This window comes from Leptonotus elevatus, chromosome 20, assembly GCF_054856555.1.
Source record: "Leptonotus elevatus isolate MCC_2025b chromosome 20, RoL_Lele_1.0, whole genome shotgun sequence".
Classification (NCBI taxonomy): Eukaryota; Metazoa; Chordata; class Actinopteri; order Syngnathiformes; family Syngnathidae; genus Leptonotus; species Leptonotus elevatus.
This window is the reverse complement of record NC_141258.1, coordinates 16468071-16487365: the sequence shown is the minus strand read 5'-3', so window position 1 is coordinate 16487365 and position 19295 is coordinate 16468071. Positions and strand designations below refer to the sequence as shown.

The 19295-nt window shown below is 41.8% G+C and overlaps 1 protein-coding gene across 2 annotated transcripts in view; it reads right to left on the bottom strand.

Annotated features, from left to right (window-relative positions):
- Nucleotides 1–1054: 1054 nt before the first annotated feature.
- Nucleotides 1055–19295, bottom strand: part of llgl2 (LLGL scribble cell polarity complex component 2) — a 69379-nt gene continuing 51138 nt past the window's right edge. Inside the window, exons 20-24 of one of the 2 annotated variants that reach the window (XM_086063976.1) lie at nucleotides 5082–5248; nucleotides 4035–4299; nucleotides 1402–1552; nucleotides 1296–1324; nucleotides 1055–1110 (exon numbers count right to left, since the gene is read on the bottom strand). In XM_086063976.1, coding sequence (XP_085920102.1) covers nucleotides 1055–1110; nucleotides 1296–1324; nucleotides 1402–1552; nucleotides 4035–4299; nucleotides 5082–5248 — 668 coding nt within the window. Of the gene's footprint in view, nucleotides 1111–1295; nucleotides 1325–1401; nucleotides 1553–4034; nucleotides 4300–5081; nucleotides 5249–7683; nucleotides 8959–19295 lie in introns of those variants that run through there. The other variant, XM_086063978.1, reaches the window with a different exon arrangement.

Here is a 19295-nt window from a genome sequence, read left to right as displayed (position 1 = left end):
AGTAATAAGAGTAAGTAATGTGTTATATACTTAACTTGGTCACCTTCCAGTGACTTCTGGATCTCATGCAGCACTTCTGTAAGTAAACAATCAAGACATTAATCAAACATCAAACTAGAAAACAACTTGCTCTACAAACATTTTACAGAATGGATACAATGGCAACTTTTTTTTCGGACAATAGTGCTTGTGTTTTTTTTCCGCCCATGATAGTTCAAGAAAAATGCTGGCATATATGAAAAGCAGCACGAGGCAGTTGAGTACACATGCACTCTCTCTCACTATATATATCGTATTACAATTTTTTTTTTAACTGTATTTTGTTACAGTTACAGGAAAAAACATGTAATCAGATTACAGGTACATTTATTAAAAATGGGGATTATTTCGAGGAATTACAATTCCTACGATGAGAGCGAGCGAGAAAGAGAGAGCGAGATATATATATATATATATATATATATACACACACACACACACGCACACGCACGCACCCCCCCCCCCCCCCCCCCCCCCACACACACACACACCCCCACACACACAGGGTTGGGAGGGTTACTTTTAAAATGTGTAAATGGCAAGCGGTGACCTTTTATAGTGGGCATGTTGGATGTGAACTGAAACATTTTGGGGTATTTTTATTATTAATTTTAATATTAAATATTATTTAATTATTATTTTATATCACAGTGTAGGTATAAAATTAAAGTGGAAATATTCAGGACTGACGCAGGTTGATGCGCACACACTGTAATGTAACCAGCTCCAATGTGAAATGACAAAATCACATGCCCACAAATTTGCCAATACGTTGGAATTTACAGTATTCAGAACTGGCTCGTGTCCACAAAGCCAGTCTCCCAATCTGAGAGAGGAAAAAATGACAACATCGCAGCAGAGCCACAATAAAGTTCGCTAACCTGTGGACAGCCAGCGAGCCGTTTATGTTTCTCGTACATCCTTGCTTGATAGTGACGGACGAAATTCTGCTCCTCAAAGCCTTGACATATATTGTATATACTGTATAGTACATACATAACGTACATGTATACATTTACTCACGCTCATCATTCAGCAAAGCATGCTCCATAACACGGCGAGCGGAAATATCTGGAACACACAAAGGCAGCAGCAAAATGAGCACAATGAGTCGCAGGAGCGAGTGAGCAAGGCCATTAAGACAAGAACAATGGTCAATCAATTAGATATGTAAACAGAGTAAAAATTCCTTGGGGGGTGGAGAGGGGGAATGCATTTTAAACCTGGTACTGTAGTAGCTAAAGTTTGTGTTTTACCTGAATCCTCAGCTTCTTGGCTGGTTTCTCTAGAGTACAGTTAAAAAACAACAACAAAAAATCAGTCTTGAAACCAATGGCAAACATCTTCATTGATTAGCCAAACCTGAGGGCAGATGAAGATCCATCCAGCTTCGGTGTACTTTGAATGGAGGCACCCAAACAAAGTGGAACCTCCACAAGACAGCAAGGCTCCACAATGAAGCGACTGGACAGCGAGAAGTGCTCAAACTCAGAGGGAGAGATCAAGTAGAAGCCTGAGAAGAGACAAGCAACAGTGTTGCCACAGTTACCTTGAAAAAGTAACAGTTACTTTACTGATTACTTGATTTACTGATTGTGTGACTTAAAGAGTAATAGGTTACTTTTTTTTTAGCTACATTCAGGGCTGGACTGGGACTCATTTTCAGCCATGGAGTTTCAGGACTCAGACATGAATTCACGTTCTATTTCGTCATTCCCGTCCATCAGGTGGCGGTGCTGAACAGCACGGAAATTGCCTTTGCGCACGTGCACATGAAACCTTCACTCTCAAACCCTCTCGCACATTTGACTTGCTTTTGCTTTGCATACCGCTGTTCTTTTTGTCCGTCGCTGGTGGCCTGTGCTCGTGTCAATCGAGGCTACGTGTTGGTTTCCTCCGCCCCCCTTAGCTGCGACAGTGTTGTGTGTTTTCTTGGACTTTGTGTTTATGTGGATACTGGAGTTCCGCCTTCCCCTGAATTATGGTGCCCCGTTGTAGGTGCTGCTTCACTTTTGACAGTGCTTTTTGACCCTAACCCTGTGTCAGCAACCATTGCCATCTTGCAGCTACTTTGACTAACTTTTGCTAGCGATGGTATCGCGCCTCGTGGTGTTAATTCCGTCAACGAAAACTAATAACAAACAAAAATAATAATGTCAACACATTTTTCACCGGACTAAAACTAGACTAGACTAGACTGGACTAAAACCTTCATTATTAATAAAACAATACCTGGGACTAAGTCAATATGTATTTTTGTCGACTAATAAAGACGAGACAAAAATGTACTTCACTTAATAAAAACTGGACTAAAATCTATGGACATTTAGATCATAAAGAAAATTGAGGCAAAAATTATATAATTTTGTAAAATCTTGTCTCTGCTAATCGGTCACTGTGACATTGTCATGTAACACACACCCTTTCAAATCTGCAGCTAGCGAGTGCAACATGTACAAACATATGGGACAGACATGATGTGGATTCATGTTGAAAGTTGTTTTTTTTGTTTTTGTTTTTTTAAAGAGTAAATTATAATGTAACATTAATCCAAAGGCTATAACGTTCCAACAATAATGTATTCCGACCACTAACTAATGCTGGCTAATTTACTAGCTCATAGCATGGCGCCATAATAGCCACTTGTTAATATACTGTAATTGTGTGTGGAGTTGTTTTTCAGAAATTTTTATGTGAAATACTTTTGGATCCAATATAGTCAACATAATCTGCTGACAAAAAAAATACAGGGGTTAAATGATTGTCCTGACTAAAACTAGACTAAAATGTTGACAGTTTTTGTTGACTAAAACTAGACAAATAAAATTACGTTTTCTTGGACTAAAATGCTCGATTTATAGTTGACTAAAAATTGACTAAATAAAAATGGAAAGTGGTTGACTAACTATGATACAAATTAACAAGCATGATTGAAACTAGCTAGGCGGCCGTAGACAGCGAATCGGCTCCGTCCGAAAACAGGACATCCCAATCAAATTTGTCTATTTGCACGTACGTTTGTAGTCACAAAGCAATGTCGGAGGTACGGTATGTTTGGGGGGACGACGAAACAGAAATCTTTTGGGAATTAATTAAAGAAGCGAATATTAATGCAATTTTAGATGGAAAACAGCAAAAAACACTACGGTTTATCAAGAATTACAAAACCAAACTCATACGACGTCAGCGCACGGCACAGTCGCTTCCTGGTCTTTTTTTTTTTTTTTTTTTTAATTACTGGTGGATCACATCTCTATGGGGTATAGCGCCACCTACAGCGGCGGAGTCCCCTCTCAATATCCGCAAAAGAAGAACAGATCGAAACGGGCATAAGTCAAATGCCCGTTTTGCGGTTGAAGCAATGGTAGTTATTACAAAAGTGGCCAGCAGGTGGCAGCAGAGTAGAAGCGATCAACCAGGGCCATGTTAAAAACAAGCTGACCCCCCCCCCCCCCCCAAAAAAAGCTGATTTGTGAATAATGATGAAGCTTAGCTATATTCTAATGCTAATTGCTGCAAAACGGAAACAGATAGAAATATACTTTTTTTCCTGATGAAAGAAGAGACTCTAATCTTTCTTTTGGTAGGTTCCATGTTTTTATAGCAATAGAACACAATATTCTGTGGGCCTTGCAAAATCAGCTGTCAGCATTGCGCCTCAGTCTATCGGTGCTGTTGACCAGAGGCGGTCATTGTCGGTGGGCTTCCTCACTCGCGTGGAACGATCAAAGCGCAGGACTGTTCCCGCTTCTGACCCTGTCTCGCATAGAAAAGGTATTAGTCTGATGCATGGCTTATCTTGAAGGTGGCAACCGTGAGGGAAAGCCTTCAAGGCTCTAACATTTCCTGGTTAATCCAAGACTTTAAAATTTTCCTATCGATCAGGTAACATGCACGCTACAAAACATTTCCTGACATTTACAGTTGATAAACGATTCTGTATCATGCCAGAGAATTTTTCTTTTATAGAGATTGAGACTTGTAATTACTATTACCTTGGCCATGTCTTGTGAAGACACAGGAAGCAATGCCGCTTACATCTTCTTTGCGGATACAGGGGAAACGCACATGCAGTTTTACCCCTGGTAGTGATATCACATGAAGATCGCCTTGGTTTGTCAAAACCACTAGGCCACTCTCGCCATAATCTTCTGATCGACTGCTGCCAAACCAGGCCACACCAACGCGCCGTACTCGGGAGCCATCCACAGCTGTTAGCTTCAGCTTCGTCTTGGTACTCACTTTAGGAAGGGTAAAAACCTGGACAAAAGAAAGTGTAGGGCTGTATGCAAAATTTACAATCAGGCAGCTGTGCTTGAGCTAGTTGGCTCCGTCAGTTCATGGAAAGGACAAACCCAGTTGAACGAAAGGTCAAGAACCTAAGTTTTTCCGTGGACCCACAGTGCCCCCCAATGGTCACAAAATGATACAGCACAAAGTCAACTGTAAGCTTGTGGCGCACTCTAGTGGCAGAAAGAAAACCATTTGTATGATAAGAAAAAGTGGACGATATTTTAGAATAGTCAATAAAGTTAGTTATCTTAAGATGTTACGCCCTAAAAAATGTTTGCGTGTGGATCTAGAAAGGTTAAAAAAAACAGTGCATCTCTTTGTTCTACGGACTTCTTACTCCCTTCTGCACATAATCTGTCTGTTTTAGTATATCTGTATATAAATCATTGTGCTTGCAGCTCAAATCCCGAACAGCACTCTGTTAGTTTTCTTCTAGATTCCGAATTGTTAAACTTAGCCATTTTTTTAAACCTGCCAAAAGTGGATCGCCCCTGGACCCGGAATACTTGATAAACGATTACGGCTGGAGAGGACAAGGGATCCTCTTTTCTTCACTGAGCGTTGGCTTGTTAAGAGGGCAATGATGAGCCCAACCAGGAACGCCAATCCCGGGACATACGTCTACCTCAGAGCGGGCTGACGCTACGACAGTTTAATTTATTTACATTTTCCTTTTTCACCTATAAATATGAGGCCAGTATTAGTGATACAAAAACCAATGTTTTTTGTGTGTTTTTATGCGATCTCACCTTGAACTGTTCCTCAGATGTAACAACAAGGTGATGGGAGCCCTGCATATCAGGCGAACGAGCAAGGTCATGGGCTACCTCCAGCGGCTCAGGGAGAGGAGCGCCGTGACCATCCAATACTACGAGGCCAACAACAGGGGCACGATGCATGAGCTGGATTTCTTTCGCTACAGAAGAGTAAAACAGGGGAAGAACACATAAAACACAAATTAAACAGTCCAAGATCTTGTGATATTGTGACTATGGCCCGACCAATTAAATCAACCGATTATGGACGGCACTTCAAACATCGGCCAAAAACAATCGGCAATTAAATTTTTTAAAGGGATTACACCACGGTATTTTAAGCCCTTTTACAGTTAACTATAGGCATATAATGATTCAATCTTACCTTTCACACCATGGCGATGTAATTTTTAATGAAATATTAGGTGTTTTGCTGGTCAGTTATCTAATGCGGAAGTAAAACGACCGGTTCAGTAAAACCCCGCCTCTCCCCGTGTGCTTGCCACGCCTCCGGTGAGCTGGCTGCAGTCTGCCGTTGGGGCGCTGCGTTTGAAAACTCTGAACGCAACACAAGCCATCAATTCTGCAATCAACATTTGAAACAAAACGGCTCCTTGGCGCAAGAAATCATGGAGGAGGAGGAGAGGGACAAAGAGAGAGGAAAGAAAAAGGAGAAAAAAACCCCCACCAAAGCGGGTCGCTAACTTGCATCCTGCTGCCAACAGGGCGAGCGCCCTAACCACTAGACCATTCAATCAGTTAGAATCAATAGCGCAAAAGTTACACTTGTAGTTTACACAAATATCAGCCTGAACCTTTTCTGGGAATTTAAGACGGCCAATTGTCATTGCACTTTGGCATTGCAAAGATAAGATAGATAATGAAAGATAATCGATTGCTTTGAATTCATTTGGACAGAATGTTTACTGATAAAGGCGACTTTTGTCACTATTCCATGGAGGTCTCAGAGAAAGTGGGCGTGCGTTTAGTCCGCAGAAGCGGTGTGGGGGCGGGCCCGCACCCAATGAGGTCAAACAGTACCAACAGCTCGTTTTGTCAGGTTGGGAGGGGCTGGTGCTTGGAGAGCAAAATGGTGATGTTTTTGGTGAGGAATTAGCATTTTAACATGGCTAAAAGCTCCAAAAAGTAGATTTTTCACTTAATACCGTGCTTTGGGGTACAAAAAATATTTTCTTTTTTGTGACCATCATTGGTGGTGGGGGTGATTTGCAAAAATGTGCCCAAGAACCTTCAAAATAACATACTTTTTTTTCACAGGCGCAAATGTTGCACATTAAGCTACTATCCCAGATGCCGAACATTGCATTTCGTCAGAGTTTAACCGGGTTCAGAACAAGTCACATTTGTGTCACTTTTGTGTTCATAATTACCGGTAGTCGCCTTTGCAAGGACATTTTGAGCATGTTCAAAATTCCCTTGCCAATCCATTGATACGCCAACATGGGCATTTATTTGCTCATAATACCGTCATAATTTGTCATAAGAAAATTTCTCCAAGATGCAACAAGATGTTGCGGCCCAGGCTGTATAGGCTATTTGAACATTAAAATATCAATGGCACCTGACTCCCTAAAAAAAAAGGTATAAGACGATTACGTGTCAAAATTATGACATACCATGTACGCTGTCATATTGGACATTTTTGTGCAGTCCATGGTTGTGTCCAAATGTCCACCCTTTCACTATATAGTTACCTAATATAGTGCCCTCTGTTTGCCGATTTGGACAGCCAGCGCACTATTTGCTCCTTTTCGTATATGTCATGTGACCACCGTATCTGTCATAATGCAGCGGTGCATAAATCTCTTGTAGCGATAATTGATGTCTTTTTGGACAATTAGTCATTTGAACGGCGCTTGAGGAGGTCATAATTGCCTCATTCTCCTATGGGCACCACGTACTGTTTACTCACTTCCTTTTTGGAGAAACACAATGAATAAAATCCAAATCCTCATTTATTCGTTCATAATCTGAAGTCACCACATTCAATATTCGTGGTTCTTCGTATTAATAAAATAATCTACTAATCCACTCAAACAAGCACGATTGAGACGGAATAAAGTTTGGAAAACATGCATTTATTCACTACACATACACATACAGAATCAACACTGCCTACCTAACTATCCTACGGTGATATAAAAATGATTCCTACGGAATAAAAATGAGGCTAATAAAAATAAGAAAGGAACAATTTAACGAGGTAGAAAGGAAAGGTTTGACTTGCCAAATCTGTGAGATATTTAAAATTGAAGTTGCACCAGCGATATGTCAAATTGGCTATGAGGCGTGCAACTTACTGGAGTTTAATCGAGCTAGCGGAGGGAAGGTTGATTGAAGAAAAAAAGTTGCTCCCAAAAAGGCAAGGAAAACAACAACAAAAACAGTTAGATGATGTGCAACGCAGCTCGGGATTCCCGGCAGATGAGGGGCAGTGCAGCTCGGCTCCAGGTGGATGGCGCTTTCAGGCGAGGTTGGGAGGCTTCAGCTACTATCGGCGCGCGATGATGTTCGAGTCTCAGCTGCCCAATCCAGGTGCTGGGGTTGAGATCCACTGCGTGCCTGCGTCTTAAGGGAGACCAGCTGTTCAGAGGATGGAACAGGTAGCGGGTTGACGCACGGGGGCATTGGAGTGCGCGCTGCCAGAGTCCAAACTGTGATCGCACTTGGTCACGGAAAACATTTTCGGCAATTTTGTGCCACCAATGTGGGACAAAATACAAAAAAGGGAAAAAAACCAAGGGAAAAAGAAAGCAGAAAGTCTGTCTGGCATGTGGTGTGCGCCGGAATTTGGAGCGCAGCGGCGCGTTCGGTGCTATCGCCACAGGACAGTTCCATAACAGGCACGGGCCTGGAAAAGGCGCAAAACGCGAGGTTCCAAAACAAGACAAAAGGAGAATCTCCTCAACGGGTGGTCCTGATTCATCCTCCACCGGAGGTGGTCGTATACGGTGAAAAATCTTAGGTCGGTTAGTGCAATATTGTAGTAGCTGGTTGCTAAGCCTGTGCACCTTCCTGTGGAGTAAATAGGCTATACCAAAGGTTATTAAATACCCAAGGATAACTAAGGCTATGGGGGCATTATCGGCTGTAGACGAGGACTGAGAGAGGGAAGGCGGAGGGGCTTGGGCCGCGGTGCGAATAGCTTGTAAGGTGTCATAGACGGCGGTCAAGTCTATAGCCTGAGTTCCCTCAACTTGAATCAAGTTGTATTAGGGGTGTTAGAAAAAATCGATTTGGCAATATATAGCGATATTACAGCGCAAATTTTTAAAATCGATTCGATATGCGGCCGGATCGATTTTTAAACATCTATTTTTTTAATGGGAGCATTCAACACAACGTCTTACTTAGGGTTAGGATTCACACATTAAGCATGGAAGAATGTTATATTAATGGAACATTAAACCTTAAATAATAAAAAAAAAAAATCGCAATAAGCAATTTATAGATTCGTATAGGGATTAATTGGTATCGAATCGTGACCTATTAATCGTGATACGAATTGAATCGCCAGGTACTAGGCAATTCACACCCATAAATCGTATACTTGGGGGGCAAATTTTTGTTGGTCGTGGTCAAGGAAGGCGGCGTGGTAGGTATAGCTCGAAGGCCAAACTGTTTGTCAGCCCAAGAGTCGCCACTATCATCCTGGCCAGAGTGCTTCCTGTATGTCACCAGGGGGTCGAGTTGGACGAATATTCTTTGGATATGCGTCCGGCAGTTAGTCATAAGCAATCCTGGTTGCTCTATCAAAGCAATCCCCGCGGCGGGTCCGTGTTCAACCATCCTGGGATTGGCTCGCCATGGCGGCCATACACAACATCAGGATTGCAGTCAGCATCATCTCCTAGTAAAAGACAAAGGCACGCGAATTAGCTTCGTTCGGCGTGGTGTCAACTAGGTGTACAGCGTCTTTGGTTCAGTGGGTGCGGCGGGGAAGTGCCCCCCATTTGCACGCCTGGAACTTTTAGTCATCATAGTCAGCTGGGTCAGTCGACGGGTTTGGCGCATCGGTCGAGGGTGCTGGCTGGGTCGCTGAGTCAGTGTCCGTCGAGGACCCCCCTTTGCCAGTTTCGCGCGCACGCTGGTCTCGAGTGGCGTTTGGTTGCGCGTCCGAGTGTCCCAAACCGCAGTGACTATTAATCTGATTTTGGTGGACCCACCTCAATTGATCCACTTGACGTCCTTTGTTCATTCTAACTTGATAGGCGACGGGCGACAGTTTGTCAACAATTTCGTAGGGTCCGGCCCAGCGGGTAAGACATTTTCTGGTGACGCCCTTCTGGGCTCGCGGAGTACTAGCATTCGGTTGCGCGAACAAGTGGTACCACACATGATCACCAATTTGGAATTTAGTTCGTTAGGCCTTCTTGTCGTAGTAGGCTTTCTAAACTTTCACACTTTTTGTAAGCCGTTATTGGGCGAACACGAACGTGGCCTGGAGGTGGGCTTGCAGGTCCTCCACGTACTGAGAGGCCGTGTACGCCGTAGCTTGGTTGGTTTCTCCAGGCTGATACATCAGGTGCATGGGCAGCGTCATCCACGGCCCGGTCATCATTTCAAAGGGGGACACCCCAGTGGATTAGTGCGGGGTAGTTTGAATCGCCATGAGTATCAGCGGGAGTCAGGTGTCCCAGTCCTGATGGTTGGAAGTCACAAACTTTTTCAGCAAATTCATCACAGTGCGATTAGTCCACTTTACCTGCCCTGATGACTGCGGGTGATGGCTAATGTGCAACTGGGCCTTGATTCCAAGCATTTGCCAAAGTTGTTGCATTACCTCGGCAGGGCAACTTAAAATGGGAGAACACGTGATTCATCAGCAGGCATGCGGTGGTGTGCGCGGAGCAGGCAGACATTCCACCCACTTGGTGAACGCGCAAACTACTGTAAGAAAGTATTTGTTCCCTCTGAGCGAACTGACCAGGGATCCCACCCAATCGATTTGGAGATCCGACCATAAGAAGGTAACTCCTTTCTGTTGGAGTGGCGCTTGGTGACTGGGGTTTACTGGCTGAAAATGGCAGCAATCCAGGCATTCTTTAATATAGGTTGCCACATAGTTATTTATGCGAGGCCAGTACGCCACCTGTTGTAACGCGGTGATGGTGGCCTTAAATCCGCGGTGGTCTGCATAAGGCGCGTCGTGGGCGTATGTTAGCAGGACCTGTCTCCGTGGGACCACCAACCGCAGGGCGGGTGAAGACGCGGAGTCATAAACCAGAATGCCCTTAACCAGTGTTGCAGCCTTTGCAACACGGTGAGCAAGTATTTCAAGTCGCCGTCGTGTCCCAATGCGTCGGGCGAGATGGGATTGGTGACAGGGTCGGACAGGTGTTGAACGATTTTTAAAATCGCGGGGTCGCCGGCTTGTTGGGTGACCAAGTCGGAGGTCTGAACGGGCGGTACACAGACCACAGGTCCCGAAGTGGCCTGTGCGGATGTGTCGCTGGAAGCAGCGGCGGCCTCAGCGGCGGATGCAGCACGGCGACGCGTGAGCACGTTGATTTCCAGGGCGGGTTGGGAGGGAAGCCAAGAGTCATAGAATGTTCAAGGAGTCCCAGTGAGGGACCCTTGCTTGGCTAACCACTTCAATCAGTCAGGTCCTTAAAATGTTTGTCAGGTCCTGGAACTTTTGAGAGTCCCCGGACCTTTTTCCAATAGAAGTGCATATCGTTGGAGGAAACCAAGTAGTTTCAATGAGGTCACGGTATTCTTCCCTGATGTGAGGAAACAACTTAGACGCCACGCCGAAAAGTGACAGGTGGAAGCAAGGCGGGCATAGTTTGAGTCTGTGCAGACAACTAGCACCGCGACACCGTGTTCATTCTGGGGGGCCCAACCAGACGCGTATTTAGCCCATTTTTAGAGTATATATATAGATATATTTTACTGTGTGTTTTAAACAAGCTAGAAACTTATAGCTATAATATATATAAACCATAGAGTTTAAAAGTAATATTTAAACAACAACAATACAGTACACACCCCATTTGATTGAAAATGGTTTGATCCACCTCAACCCCTCCTTCCCTGCAGACGAGCGAAGCGCGTCGTCCTCCTCAGTCCATTCACGGAGTATGTCTGTCTAGTTGAGTGAAATTAAGTGTTCCTTACTTACACCAGGATATGTGAAAAGTTTTTTACCTTCTACCACTCAACACCAACACATTATTTTTATTACTGATCTGCTTTTTTGCTCTTCAATCATGTTGCTACTTCCTAAGTTCCTAATGAGGGAAACTTACTAACGTGTGTGCCGTGTGTGTGTGTGTTTACACAGAAAAAAGTAGCCATGTGGAGTAAGTCATGGACATAAGATTGTTTTTCAACAAACAAAAGCTCAATTTTGAAGTATTTGTATTAAAGACAAGATGTAAATAGGCAGAGAGAGACGAGTGATAAAGTCAATTTGTTTTGTTAATATGTTTTAAATGATATGTCTGCACTTCACCCATACTCAGACTTGTACATGCATTATCAATATAATTTAGTAGATTCAAGCACATTTCTTCTTTGATGTATATGTTACACAGCAAATTCTGTAGTGTTAAAGCTACTAAACGTAGAATATTCCATTTTGAATCGCTACTGCCACCTGCTGACGAAAAATTAAACTGCACATACCGTTCTTCACATACACACCACGCACATTACGTCACATCTGCAGACAGGGCTCTGGAAATTCTAACCCGATTCCAGTCTGAAAACTATTGGCCAGAGGCTTGCAGGAGTATCCATTGTGAACAGCTAAGATGTTAATCTACTAACTAGAAAAATTCCCGCGGAAATTTTGAATGGGCCTGCTAACTCGCGTGGAAACACGCAATAAAAATAACATTTAAACCATTGAAATCGCTCAAGAAATGTGGAAGTTAACCATAATCAAGATCAAATAAAGTATCTTACTGTCCCTTTAAGAAATATGCACATTAACGCACACACATTTGATTTTAACCAACATTTCAATGAGCTGAACAGTTTAAAATTCAAACCATTGAAATCGGTCAAGAAATGTGGAAGTTCACCATAATCAACAGTATGTTACTGCCCCTTTAAGAAACATGCACATTCACGCACACACATTTGATTTTAAGTAACATTTCATTGAGCTGAACAGTTTAAAATTTAAACCATTGAAATCGCTCAAGAAATGTGGAAGTTCACCATAATCAACATCAACTAAAAGTATCTTGCTGCCCCTTTACAAAACATGCACATTCACGCACACACATTTGATTTTAAGTTGTGAGGAGACGTCACGCACCAACACTCCATTGATTTGTATAGGATTACGCTCACCTCAAACAAAAGCCTCTCGCGACTTAACGGTTGAAGATGCAGATTCCAGAAATGGCTCGTTAGAACGGCAAGGGTTTGGGGAACGCGAGCATGTTCTCAGTTTTTTAATCGGATGAAAAATGACCAAATGAGAGCAGGTTCAAAACTTATGATTGATCGAAAATGAAGAGGGAAAAACGGCGAAAATTACATTGAAAAGAGATCAAAATAGTGCGACTTCTCCTCGTTTAAAGTGAAAATAAAGGTACTAAATGACACCGTAGCCAAATAAAACTTAGTTCTTCAGAAAGCAGAGGCTTGTGGCTACAAAATGTGCGAATTTGATGTCTAGTGAGCAAAGATTGTGGCCATGGTGACGAGTTGAAGTGAAACTTTTGGAAATAGATTTTTTGGTTCCCAGCACTCAGACCTTAATTAGTCACACTCTAACTGATGCAAGAAAGGCGACTTTCACCCCTTTGCTCACTGTCTTTGAACCCGCACAGGGGGGAGAGCTTTCATTCCTTAATTTTTTTTTTGACACTGAGCTAAAGATGACAAAAATTCCAACAAAATGAGCTAATTTTCATATCGGTCGGTTAACGTATGCGCGCGCAGTGTGTCTTTGAAAAAGGTGCTTGATTGGAGTTGATCTCTTTCGGATTCCCATTCATTCCTATGGGACTTTATTTGGGAGTTTTTTGGGAATAGCGTCGCCATGGTAACTGGGAATTCTTATAAAAATAATAGCGCAGCGAGTCAGATCGAGCCGCATCGTTTGATACCTCTTTTGTCCCGGTGCGATCTACGGTTCGGGCCCTATTTTTGCGGAAAAGTCGCTGGAAGATAATATAAAAATATAATACTAGAAAAATTCCCGCGGAAATTTTGAATGGGCCTGCTAACTCTTTTCAATGAGCTGAACAGTTTAAACTTTCAACCATTGAAATCGCTCAAGAAATGTGGAAGTTAACCATAATCAACAGTATGTTACTGCCCCTTTAAGAAACATGCACATTCACGCACACACATTTGATTTTAAGTAACATTTCAATGAGCTGAACAGTTTAAAATTTCAACCATTGAAATCGGTCAAGAAATGTGCAAGTTAACTAAAATCAACAGTATGTTACTGCCCCTTTAAGAAACATGCACATTCACGCACACACATTTGATTTTAAGTAACATTTCAATGAGCTGAACAGTTTAAAATTCAAACCATTGAAATCGGTCAAGAAATGTGGAATCTACCATAATTAACAGTATCTCACTGCCCCTTTACAAAACATGCACATTCACGCACACACATTTGATTTTAAGTTGTGAGGAGACGTCACGCACCAACACTCCATTGATTTGTATAGGATTACGCTCACCTCAAACAAAAGCCTCTCGCGACTTAACGGTTGAAGATGCAGATTCCAGAAATGGCTCGTTAGAACGGCAAGGGTTTGGGGAACGCGAGCATGTTCTCAGTTTTTTAATCGGATGAAAAATGACCAAATGAGAGCAGGTTGAAAACTTATGATTGATCGAAAATGAAGAGGGAAAAAACGGCGAAATTTACATGGAGGAGATAGGCGCCAAAGTCCGACTTCTCCTCGCTTAAAGTGAAAATAAAGGTACTAAATGACACCTTAGCCAAATAAAACTTAGTTTTTCAGAAAGCAGAGGCTTGTGGCTACAAAATGTGCGAATTTGATGTCTAGTGAGCAAAGATTGTGGCCATGGTGACGAGTTGAAGTGAAACTTTTGGAAATATATTTTTTGGTTCCCGTCACTGAAAGCTTAATTGGGTATCAGAGTGGCGATTACACTCACTGTCTTTGAACCCCCACAGGGGGAAGAGCTTTCATTCCTTAATTTGTTTTTTGACACTGAGCTAAAGATGGGAAAAATTCCAACAAAATGAGCTAAAATTCATATCAATCGGTTAACGTATGCGCGCGCAGCGTGTCTTTGAAAAAGGTGCTTGATGTGTGATTTTGTCTTTCCTTTTCCCATTCATTCCTATGGGACTTTTATTTGGGAGTTTTTTGGGAATAGCATCGCCATGGTAAGTGGGAATTCTTAGAAAAATAATGCCGCATCGAGTCAGATCGAGCCGCATCGTTTGATACTTCATTTGTCCCGGTGCGATGTACGGTACGGGCTGCATTCTTGCGGAAAAAACTGTGGAAGATTAAAAAATAAGAAAAATAAGAATAAAAAAAATAAACCCTTTTTCTAGGATAGTAATATGTGCCTGCTTGCTCCGCAAGCAGCAGCTTCGCTGCTGCTTGCTCCGCTTAGCAGGCCCATAACTAGAAAAATTCCCGCGGAAATTTTGAATGGGCCTGCTAACTCTTTTCAATGAGCTGAACAGTTTAAACTTTCAACCATTGAAATCGCTCAAGAAATGTGGAAGTTAACCATAATCTACTAAAAGTATTACTGCCCCTTTAAGAAACATGCACATTCACGCACACACATTTGATTTTAACCAACATTTCAATGAGCTGAACAGTTTAAATTTTAAACCATTGAAATCGCTCAAGAAATGTGGAAGTTATAATCAACTAAAAGTATTACTGCCCCTTTAAGAAACATGCACATTCACGCACACACATTTGATTTTAACTAACATTTCAATGAGCTGAACAGTTTAAATTTTAAACCATTGAAATCGCTCAAGAAATGTGCAAGTTAACCATAATCAAGATCAAATAAAGTATCTTACTGTCCCTTTAAGAAATATGCACATTCACGCACACACATTTGATTTTAACCAACATTTCAATGAGCTGAACAGTTTAAAATTTAAACCATTGAAATCGCTCAAGAAATGTAAAAGTTAACCATAATCAAGATCAAATAAAGTATCTTACTGTCCCTTTAAGAAATATGCACATTCACGCACACACATTTGATTTTAACCAACATTTCAATGAGCTGAACAGTTTAAAATTCAAACCATTGAAATCGGTCAATAATTGTGGAATCTACCATAATTAACAGTATCTCACTGCCCCTTTACAAAACATGCACATTCACGCACACACATTTGATTTTAAGTTGTGAGGAGACGTCACGCACCAACACTCCATTGATTTGTATAGGATTACGCTCACCTCAAACAAAAGCCTCTCGCGACTTAACGGTTGAAGATGCAGATTCCAGAAATGGCTCGTTAGAACGGCAAGGGTTTGGGGAACGCGAGCATGTTCTCAGATTTTTAATCGGATGAAAAATGACCAAATGAGAGCAGGTTGAAAACTTATGATTGATCGAAAATGAAGAGGGAAAAAACGGCGAAATTAACATGGAGGAGATAGGCGCCAAAGTCCGACTTCTCCTCGCTTAAAGTGAAAATAAAGGTACTAAATGACACCTTAGCCAAATAAAACTTAGTTTTTCAGAAAGCAGAGGCTTGTGGCTACAAAATGTGCGAATTTGATGTCTAGTGAGCAAAGATTGTGGCCATGGTGACGAGTTGAAGTGAAACTTTTGGAAATAGATTTTTTGGTTCCCGTCACTGAAGCCTTAATTAGTCACACTCTAAATAGGCGACTTTTCCCCTTTGCTCACTGTCTTTGAACCCTCACAGGGGGGAGAGCTTTCATTCCTTAATTTTTTTTTTGACACTGAGCTAAAGATGACAAAAATTCCAACAAAATGAGCTAAAATTCATATCGGTCGGTCAACGTATGCGCGCGCAGCGTGTCTTTGAAAAAGGTGCTTGATTGGAGTTGATCTCTTTCGGATTCCCATTCATTCCTATGGGACTTTATTTGGGAGTTTTTTGGGAATAGCGTCGCCATGGTAACTGGGAATTCTTATAAAAATAATAGCGCAGCGAGTCAGATCGAGCCGCATCGTTTGATACCTCTTTTGTCCCGGTGCGATCTACGGTTCGGGCCCTATTTTTGCGGAAAAGTCGCTGGAAGATAATATAAAAACTAGAAAAATTCCCGCGGAAATTTTGAATGGGCCTGCTAACTCTTGCAACTCTTTTCAATGAGCAGTTTAAAATTTCAACCGTTGAAATCGCTCAAGAAATGTGGAAGTTATAATCAACTAAAAGTATTACTGCCCCTTTAAGAAACATGCACATTCACGCACATACATTTGATTTTAACTAACATTTCAATGAGCTGAACAGTTTAAAATTTCAACCATTGAAATCGCTCAAGAAATGTAAAAGTTAACCATAATCAAGATCAAATAAAGTATCTTACTGTCCCTTTAAGAAATATGCACATTCACGCACACACATTTGATTTTAAGTAACATTTCAATGAGCTGAACAGTTTAAAATTCAAACCATTGAAATCGGTCAAGAAATGTGGAATCTACCATAATTAACAGTATCTCACTGCCCCTTTACAAAACATGCACATTCACGCACACACATTTGATTTTAAGTTGTGAGGAGACGTCACGCACCAACACTCCATTGATTTGTATAGGATTACGCTCACCTCAAACAAAAGCCTCTCGCGACTTAACGGTTGAAGATGCAGATTCCAGAAATGGCTCGTTAGAACGGCAAGGGTTTGGGGAACGCGAGCATGTTCTCAGTTTTTTAATCGGATGAAAAATGACCAAATGAGAGCAGGTTGAAAACTTATGATTGATCGAAAATGAAGAGGGAAAAAACAGCGAAATTAACATGGAGGAGATAGGCGCCAAAGTCCGACTTCTCCTCGCTTAAAGTGAAAATAAAGGTACTAATTGACACCTTAGCCAAATAAAACTTAGTTTTTCAGAAAGCAGAGGCTTGTGGCTACAAAATGTGTGAATTTGATGTCTAGTGAGCAAAGATTGTGGCCATGGTGACGAGTTGAAGTGAAACTTTTGGAAATAGATTTTTTTGGTTCCCGTCACTGAAGCCTTAATTGCATATCAGAGTGGCGATTACACTCACTGTCTTTGAACCCGCACAGGGGGGAGAGCTTTCATTCCTTAATTTTTTTTTTGACACTGAGCTAAAGATGACAAAAATTCCAACAAAATGAGCTAAAATTCATATCGGTCGGTTAACGTATGCGCGCGCAGCGTGTCTTGGAAAAAGGTGCTTGATTTGATGTGATCATTTTCGGATTCCCATTCATTCCTATGGGACTTTTTGGGGGACATTTTGGGGAATTGTGTCGCCATGGTAACTGGGAATTCTTATAAAAATAATAGCGCAGCGAGTCAAATCGAGCCGCATCGTTTGATACCTTATTTGTCGCGGTGCGATCTACGGTACGGCCCCTATTCTTGCGGAAAAGTCGCTGGAAGATAATATAAAAATAAAAAAAATAAACCCCTTTTCTAGGATAGTAATATGTGCCTGCTTGCTCCGCAAGCAGCAGCTTCGCTGCTGCTTGCTCCGCTTAGCAGGCCCATAACTAGAAAAATTCCCGCGGAAATTTTGAATGGGCCTGCTAACTCGCGTGGAAACACGCAATAAAAATAACATTTAAACCATTGAAATCGCTCAAGAAATGTGGAAGTTAACCATAATCAAGATCAAATAAAGTATCTTACTGTCCCTTTAAGAAATATGCACATTAACGCACACACATTTGATTTTAACCAACATTTCAATGAGCTGAACAGTTTAAAATTCAAACCATTGAAATCGGTCAAGAAATGTGGAAGTTCACCATAATCAACAGTATGTTACTGCCCCTTTAAGAAACATGCACATTCACGCACACACATTTGATTTTAAGTAACATTTCATTGAGCTGAACAGTTTAAAATTTAAACCATTGAAATCGCTCAAGAAATGTGGAAGTTCACCATAATCAACATCAACTAAAAGTATCTTGCTGCCCCTTTACAAAACATGCACATTCACGCACACACATTTGATTTTAAGTTGTGAGGAGACGTCACGCACCAACACTCCATTGATTTGTATAGGATTACGCTCACCTCAAACAAAAGCCTCTCGCGACTTAACGGTTGAAGATGCAGATTCCAGAAATGGCTCGTTAGAACGGCAAGGGTTTGGGGAACGCGAGCATGTTCTCAGTTTTTTAATCGGATGAAAAATGACCAAATGAGAGCAGGTTCAAAACTTATGATTGATCGAAAATGAAGAGGGAAAAACGGCGAAAATTACATTGAAAAGAGATCAAAATAGTGCGACTTCTCCTCGTTTAAAGTGAAAATAAAGGTACTAAATGACACCGTAGCCAAATAAAACTTAGTTCTTCAGAAAGCAGAGGCTTGTGGCTACAAAATGTGCGAATTTGATGTCTAGTGAGCAAAGATTGTGGCCATGGTGACGAGTTGAAGTGAAACTTTTGGAAATAGATTTTTTGGTTCCCAGCACTCAGACCTTAATTAGTCACACTCTAACTGATGCAAGAAAGGCGACTTTCACCCCTTTGCTCACTGTCTTTGAACCCGCACAGGGGGGAGAGCTTTCATTCCTTAATTTTTTTTTTGACACTGAGCTAAAGATGACAAAAATTCCAACAAAATGAGCTAATTTTCATATCGGTCGGTTAACGTATGCGCGCGCAGTGTGTCTTTGAAAAAGGTGCTTGATTGGAGTTGATCTCTTTCGGATTCCCATTCATTCCTATGGGACTTTATTTGGGAGTTTTTTGGGAATAGCGTCGCCATGGTAACTGGGAATTCTTATAAAAATAATAGCGCAGCGAGTCAGATCGAGCCGCATCGTTTGATACCTCTTTTGTCCCGGTGCGATCTACGGTTCGGGCCCTATTTTTGCGGAAAAGTCGCTGGAAGATAATATAAAAATATAATACTAGAAAAATTCCCGCGGAAATTTTGAATGGGCCTGCTAAGTCTTTTCAATGAGCTGAACAGTTTAAACTTTCAACCATTGAAATCGCTCAAGAAATGTGGAAGTTAACCATAATCAACAGTATGTTACTGCCCCTTTAAGAAACATGCACA